This window comes from Haliaeetus leucocephalus, unplaced genomic scaffold (assembly GCF_000737465.1).
Source record: "Haliaeetus leucocephalus isolate CR32 unplaced genomic scaffold, Haliaeetus_leucocephalus-4.0 Scaffold384, whole genome shotgun sequence".
Lineage (NCBI taxonomy): Eukaryota > Metazoa > Chordata > Aves > Accipitriformes > Accipitridae > Haliaeetus > Haliaeetus leucocephalus.
The window spans coordinates 7,460,982-7,468,814 of record NW_010972820.1 but is presented as its reverse complement, the minus strand read 5'-3'; the positions used below and the strand labels follow the sequence as shown (position 1 = coordinate 7,468,814).

Sequence of the window (7,833 nt, the reverse complement as noted above, 5' to 3'; positions counted from 1 at the left end):
TTTGGTTTGTTTTTTTTTTTTTTTTCCCCTCAATGTGCCTGCAAGGAGAAGAGCTGGAGTTGGATGAGGTGATAATGATACGGCTGGATCTGACCTAAGGGAAGGGCTTCAGGTCGGTTAAGCAGGAATGCTCTGGGTCTGGCAGAGCACTGCCACTGGGTGAGAAAGACATAGACATCTTCTGTTCTCATCATCCTGTGACAAAATTGAGGAATTTGGACTACATACTTGTCTGCATCTGGGCAAGAAGAAATTTAAAATTTATTCATACTTCTTTCTGAATGTGTTAGGAGTTATAGGTTGTTTGTATCTGCTGCTTAAGGGTGATGCTGATACTTAAATACAGTTCTAAACCAAAAGCACCTCTAACCTAGGTCTAATGGTGCTGACATGGTCCTGACATCCTCTTTTGAGAGCTCTAGACTATTACCTGTGTGCAAATCACTATGCATATACGGAGAGTTCTCTTTTAAGAAAATAAATCCTGTTATTGCTGATACAATGTATAGTTTATTTCAGAACTCATGGGAGAGATTAGTTAATGCAAACAGCAAGATTTCTCAAGACCAAAACATTTTGGATTCAACAAATGTTTAACTACAAGTCATAATAAAAACCTAAAAATTACATTGAGTATCTGCAGCTCTCATCTGAAACAGAACCATGTTTTATAAGCTGGTAACACATTTGGCTGTATTTTAGGTTTTTCCATATCAGATTCCTAAAGAAAGTCAGTTATATTTAAAGTAGTAGCTCTTTTAATTGCATTCTTTATTCTTGCAACTCTAGTTTGTAGTATGTAATGTCTTATATAAAAATCTCTGTTTCTCTTTAAGGCACAAGGAAAAGGAAATACAATGGACTACAAGAAGGTTAGTAACTTGTATTTAAATCTCATTTTTAATGTTTTTTGTAGTATTTTCAAGGATATTCTTGACAGTTGAGAGAAACTTCCTTATTAAAGTCAAGTTATAATTTATGTGTGTATATATGGAGGGAGAGAGAATGGCTTGTGCAATTTCTTGATTTTAAAAAGCCAGTAATAGTCAGCTGTACTGTAAATATCAAATGCGGCTATTTAATAATATTTTTTGCCATTACTTATCCTGTTTACTTCCCCAAACTTGAAACCAGGCTTCTGATGGCTTTTGCTGTCTTCTTTTTCTGCAGTCATTTGCAGGTTAGCTCCCATCAGTGGTCTCTGTATATTCATAGAATATGCTGTTACTTTTTTTTTTTTTAAATTTCACCTTAATGCCATGCCATCTATTAAAAAATACACATACAGATGTTTTATAATAATTTGTGTTTCTTCCAGTCCCCTTTACAACTTTTAGCTAAGTCACCACTGTATTTCCTACTGGGACTGCTCTATATTAAAGACAGACCTGAACTAACTAGCATATCTACTGAAGGTAGCTGGGACACCATAAAGCTCTTGGAGAGCTGCAGGAGATGGCTGAGAAGGTTCCCCTGGTTAAATACTGGAGCACAGCGTGCTTGTGGTGGAGACAGAAGATGACATTGTGTCCCCAACTTGCTCACTGAGCACAAGCTTGACTTCTTCTGAGTCTTAAGTAGATCATGAGGGTCCAGTTATCTCTAGCATCAGTGGGAAATAATATATAAAGTATTGAGCCACACACATGATTGAGACTTGCTTCTTCAACTGGGGCCTGAAGAGTGTTACAGCTATGACTAATTGCTGCTAGTATGGAAGGCTAACACACAAGTACGGGTCAGACTTTTATTATAATTATTCTGTATTAAGAAAATTTGTAATTTGGATTAAAAAAGCTCTCTGTCTTTCATTCCTCTTAGAACATAAAAAGGATCTCAACCTTAGCTCGCTATTTAAAATCATTGGGCTTTTAGGGTTTTTTTTCTACCATAGAAGAAAACTGATACAACTGTGACTTTCTAAAAAACTGAGTGCGCTAAATTTCTTCTTCTTTGAATGTGTCTGAGTATGTGAGACACTTCTATGAATGTTTAAGCTAGGGTACTTGCTTTTGTAAGTCCAGAGTGGGTTTTCTCTTTTTAATGGTTACAGTTGTGATCCACCCAATGTAATTTTGGGGAGGGGGGGTAGCGGGGAGAAGAGCATCTAAAATTGCTTTACTGAATTAAATATTTTAAATATTTGTCAGTGTATTCTGTATTTTGGCTGAAATTATTTCATATTTTAGATCTTTCCCATGAAATTTAAAAACTCATAGTGCGCTTAAGCAACTTGGACACTTGAATAAAAGGAAAGGAAGGGGAAAAAGCCCTTCAAATTTTGTATTTTGAGCAATTGACTTCAGCCAGAAGGCACGTGATTTTACTAGCTCTGGGTAATCATCTCTTACACAAGCACAGGTATTATGGGTTTAGTAATGACAGTGAAAAATTCTCCATGGTTTTTGTGAGCTCAAACAATAATCAACTTTGGTTTTGTAGAAGTCAGTTTCAAAACTATGATGTCAAGTCACTCTCTTCTATGTTTCTTCATTTAAAATAAAAGTGTTCATTAGTTACATCCATACAAAATGAACCCAGTAACCTGTAGCTCACCCCAGCATAGTAGCTTAGCCAGTACATGCACACAGCTGATTAGAAGGCATGTTGTGCAGTACAAATTAGTATTTCTTTTTTGCCCTTTACTGTGTTGTCTTTATTTCTACATTACTAGAGTCAGTGTTCTGCATGTTGCTCAGTCTCCTCAGCATCAAGGTCCCCTCTCATCTTTCTGTTCAGTTGCTAGAATTACTTTAATGTTCCTAATCAAATCTGGGGGCTTGTTTCTTATTGAGTCTCCAAAATATCTCCTCTTGAATTTTGTAAAAGCGTAGGTCACCAAAACGAGCTGTAGAACTTCTGAAAATTTGTATTATTTTTGTTTTCTTAATTTTTATTGTGAACTTGTGTGCCACTTAGTAGAGACAAAAATGTTCCTTTAGTTGAATTCATGAATATATGTATACAAAAATTATTAGCTGTTTAGCCTGCTTAAGAATATTTTACCTTACTCACTGTGGCTTTCAATTAAAATAATGAATGAAGGTAAATTTGAGAAATTGAGATCCACCTATTTAACATGCCTCCTTAAAAGGCAAAGGTCTTATGTTATTTCAATTTTGAGACTGCTCAAGAATTTTGAATTGTTCTTTTGATGCATGTTATATTAAAATGGTATCCCTGATTTTTTTTCACTGACAAAAAAATATCTAGATAGTACTAGTAAATTTAGTGAGGGCTCTGACATAAATAGAGAAGTGAAATATTTTCTATTAATTTAATTAGGTCTGAGACTGTCATGTCAATAAGGTCACTATGTTCTGCAAAATTTTTTAGTATTTTTTTTCTCCCAGCTTTTCTCAGTCTTTTTATCAGAAGGACTTTGATATCACAGAAGACTTATTTTAAGTCTGTGTTTCTGAATATATTTTCTCGCATTAGTATCTAAAAGTTTCCCTCTTTTTTCTTTCCCCCTGCACGATCACACCACATCCAGACAAATTATTGATCTGTCATTGTGGTGTTTGAAAGTCTCTTCCAGAGATGAAAAAGTAGTTTCAGCTCTGTTTTACCATTGTTTCTCAGATAACAAAAGAAAAAGTACCAATATATGGCAGGGACGAAATTCATGTATGTCATTGAAAGAGACAGCAACTTTCCTGTCACCCTCATTTGTCTGTGGGATTTTGGCAAAAATCTCAAGACTTTTTAAAATCAAAAACCTTTTATCCATTTTACATCCACTTTGCAGGCAAGATAAGCTGTGTAATTCTAAAACAACAAATTGAGATTCTCAATTGTTACTATTTTATAATATTGATTAAAAACTCTCCACTGAAGTCAAAGCCTTAATGGTGCTTGGCATTATACAGTCGTTAAATGAGTGTAACAAAGGCACAACTAGTAGCAGAAATGAGTAAGCTAGGAATAATTCTTGTTTTCTAGCCAAGGCCCTGGAAAAATTATAAGATAAGGCTAAATAAAAAAATAAATCCTGTATTTTGCAGCCAATGAGTATGCTACTGCAAGGATTTGTTGTTTTTCTAAATGCAATATTCAGAAAAGATAAATTAAGTCAAGTGAAAGAGGACATAGCAAAACTTTTTTTTTTTTTTTTTTTTACTGTCTCCCTGTCCATTTGCTCTGCTGTCTGCTATAGAGGCCTTTCATCCCAAACTGGCATGGAAAATATGGTACATCAGCATAGTATACTGTGGCAAACTTTGTTGGTTTGCATATGAAACACTGAGCGTGACATTAACACAGGGAGCAGATTTTGTACAGTAGTGGAAGTAGCGCGAGTCAAGAAGTGGTAGATCCAGCCATTCATTCACTGCATGGCACTAATGTCTTGACTTCCCATATGGTAGGAGAGAAGAAAAACGGGAAAGGTCATATTCAGAAACAAGGAGGTTTCTCAGTGGTAGCCTACTGTCATGCAACTAATAAATGACAGTAACACAGTGCCATCCAGTTGCGTTAGCAAGAGCTGCATGGCTCCCCTTCCCCAGCTCACCGTTGACTACCACGGTTAGTGTATTCATCCTGCTGCAGTGCTGTCTGCAGAGCAGGTTTACAGTCCCATGGCATAAATGAGAGCAGTCCCGTGGTTCTGTTTGTTTAAATGCCAGAGAATCATCATGAGATGTGTCATGGGACTGTAGGCCATAGACTGTTCACTCTCTTGTTCCTGAAATGTAGCAAACAGTTAAAACCAGAGCATTGTTTGTAGATGCTTATGACCTGTGGCAGTTTTCCATGAAAATTTGTCTTGTTTATTTTGGAGCAGCCGCTGTCATTAGTTCCTTTTGTTACATATGTTAAAAAAACAGAATAGTCAGTGATTTAATGGGGGGGGGGGGGGGATATGGGTTACTAATATTACAAAAGCAGTCAAAACCATTCAGAAGAAGCAACTTCCTCCTTTGTTGGAATTAACCATATCTGAATTAAGAAGGTGTACATCCAGTACCGAAAATCAGTTGCATCTTTGTTTTTAATCACTGGGTATTTTCCATGGCTGCTTTGGGGTGAGAATCCAGCACAACTTTTGTTTCATTAAAGCAAACAACTATCACATCTTCTAACATAAATATCAAGTTAGTTGCTTGTGCATGCCAAGATGACAATTAACAATCAATGTTTCCATTAATGTGATTTAAGAAAGTCATGCTTTTTGGTAAAAAGGCATCACTTAACTACCATTGTTTAGATTTAAAAGCTAGTGGGCCTTGTTAAGTTCATCGTGAAAGACATGGAAAGGCATAAGGAGGAGGAGTTGGTGTCTCTTCTAAAATATTAAAGGGCTGTACAATCAATCAGTGTCCCAGGATGACTTATAATTTTTTGGCAAAGTGTACTACAAGAACTGCGTAACAGCCGGAGTAGCAGCGTTCCCTGTAAGCAGGCCATCTTTCCTCTGCTGTTGGGGCTGACTCTCTCCAGATCTGGTCTCTTCCTAGATAGGGTGTTTTTGAGTTTGAAGTAAAAAGATAATTTTTCTGTTTGTCGGATAAGTAAGGAAAATAAATCCTACTCTACTAATGGAAATTTCTGCAGGGTGTTTATGCACTTTAAAGATGCATTTCTTTACCTTTTGTATAGAAAAAGTGTCTAAGAAAATATTGGGTAATACTGCCCCAATTTCAACTGGCATATCATGCTGAATATAGCCAACAAAGATTTAAAATTTTTAAAAAAAATTATCTTGGACATTATGAAGTGATGCAATTGAATCATTGTCCAGCCCATTTTGAGAAGGGCATAACCCTGTCTCCAACCACAAAAACTGTAAAGGTGGATGCTGAGACATTCCAAGGTACTTAAAAAAACCAAAGGAAAAATTTGACAAAATTGATCTACTAGCTATGAAACATGTCGGTACCTTTACAAGGTAACATTTCAGCAGTCTAAAACATCAGTGCTTATTGAGCATGGTGTTCCCACAAAAGAGAAAGCAAATTTAGAAAAGCCAGTGCAGAACACTGCAAACACTTACGAGCATTACTCAGTCACTTGGCCACAGATTAATTTAAATTTTGTGGTTTGGGGTTTCGTTTTGTTTCAGTGAGTGCTGTGCGCTTCAGAAATTTAGAATGTTTTAGGTCACTTCATGATCAGAGAGAATGCATGTTATCTGAAGACTTCAGTATATAACAGATTTAGCTGTTTAGGATCATTATTCTAAAACAACTACAAAAATCTGAAGTTACTGGTTGATATCTTGTCACTTAAATAATTAATCCTAAGTTTGACCAACAAAAAAAAAAAAATCCAAGATTTTCAGTGTTGTTATTCTCCCTTTGCACATGAAGTCTAGTACAGGCAAAATACCACATATTCAGGGAGTCTTCCCCCCCGAATTTGTTGTTCCTTACAGGTAGAGCTATCTGAAAAGAAACTGCTTTCCTTTGGCTAGGAAATAAGGCAGAAATATCTCAGCAGAGAAGACTTGAAGTTAGTTGTCTTTGTACTTGAACACCTGCTTAGTTTTTGTCTCCTTTAATTCTTCAAAATTCAAAAGTCTCCAAAATCCAGCAGCCCTAGCTTGCCTCTTTGACCTCTCTCTGCCCTCAGACAAGCCATTCTGTCCAACAGCAATCCAGAACAGTTGGTCTGAAAGGCAAATACTTAACTTCTGGGGTATGGAGGAGAAATTTTCTCTTTGTCTTTTTAAAACAAAGGGACTGGGAAACGTAGTACTTTGAACTCTTCACAGAATCATACAATAATTTAAGTTGGAAGGGACCTCTGGGGGATGTCTGGTCCAACCTCTTGCTCAAAGCAGAGCCAGTACTGGTTTGCTCCGTTGAGTTTTGATTATCTGCAAGGACAGAGGTTTCACAGCCAACCTGAGCAACGTGTTCCAGTGCTTGACCTCCCTCCTGGTGGAAAGGTATTTCCTTGGGTCTAATCAGCATTTCTGTGCTGCAACCTGTGCCCGTTGCCTCTCATCCCTTCCATGTACACCTCTGAGAAGAGTCCAGTTCTGACTCCTTGCCCATGAGGTGGGTGGGACAGCAAGAACAGCTTTCTATTCTTAAGGCTGAACTAAGCAATTCCCAGCATTTCCTTGTAGACCATGTACTGCTCCAGCCCCGTGTCATCAGAGTAGCTTCCTACTGCACTTGCTACAGTATGGCAGTGTCTTTCACTTAGTGGGAAGCCCAAAATTGGGCACAGCACTCCAGGCACGGTCCCACAAGCCCCAAATAGGGCGCAGTAATTCCTTGCTGAAATCACTTGTTAACACAGCCCAAGAAGCGGTTGATGATCTTTACTGCAGGGACACACTGCTTCAAGAAAAAAAATACGTGTGTAGATAACTAACTATGAAGGAAAAAGAGTGTAGTTGAAACATCGGAAAAATAGGATATGGACCTCCTGGCGTGTTGGTCATTGATTCGAATCTGCTTGAGTGTTGCCAAACCTGGTTAGAGGCAACTTCTGTTGGATTGCTGTCCCCAAAGTGGGGTCGTTTACCCACTATATACACCTATATACATGCAGACCAGAGGTATTTTATTCCAATTCATGTTTGCGCAAAGATGAGGGCTAGGTGGTAATCCACAAAGCTAGCACCCCTCATACCTAAATGGGCAAGCAATTTATACAGTTTAGTTTTACATATTTTGTTTCCAAAGTTCTTCCCCAAAACTGCTATTGGTAGTCGCTTATCTGCCACAGTTTCTATTGGGCTAAAGTTTTCTCCACTTCAAATTAAAGGTACAGTGTTCTTTTATTCTACAGCGCATGCTCAAGGAAACGGGGGGGGGGGGGGGGGGGGGGGTGGGGGGGGGGGGGGTTTTTTTTTGTTTTTGATTTGGGGGGGGG

General features: G+C 37.8%; 1 protein-coding gene across 1 annotated transcript in view; it reads left to right on the top strand.

Annotated features, from left to right (window-relative positions):
- The window catches only part of PDSS2 (prenyl (decaprenyl) diphosphate synthase, subunit 2), a 135,054-nt gene that overhangs the window by 122,378 nt on the left and 4,843 nt on the right, over positions 1-7,833 (top strand). Inside the window, exon 9 of the mRNA XM_010573449.1 lies at positions 837-872. Within this exon, the coding sequence (XP_010571751.1) occupies positions 837-872 (36 nt within the window). The remainder of the gene's footprint in view (positions 1-836; positions 873-7,833) is intronic.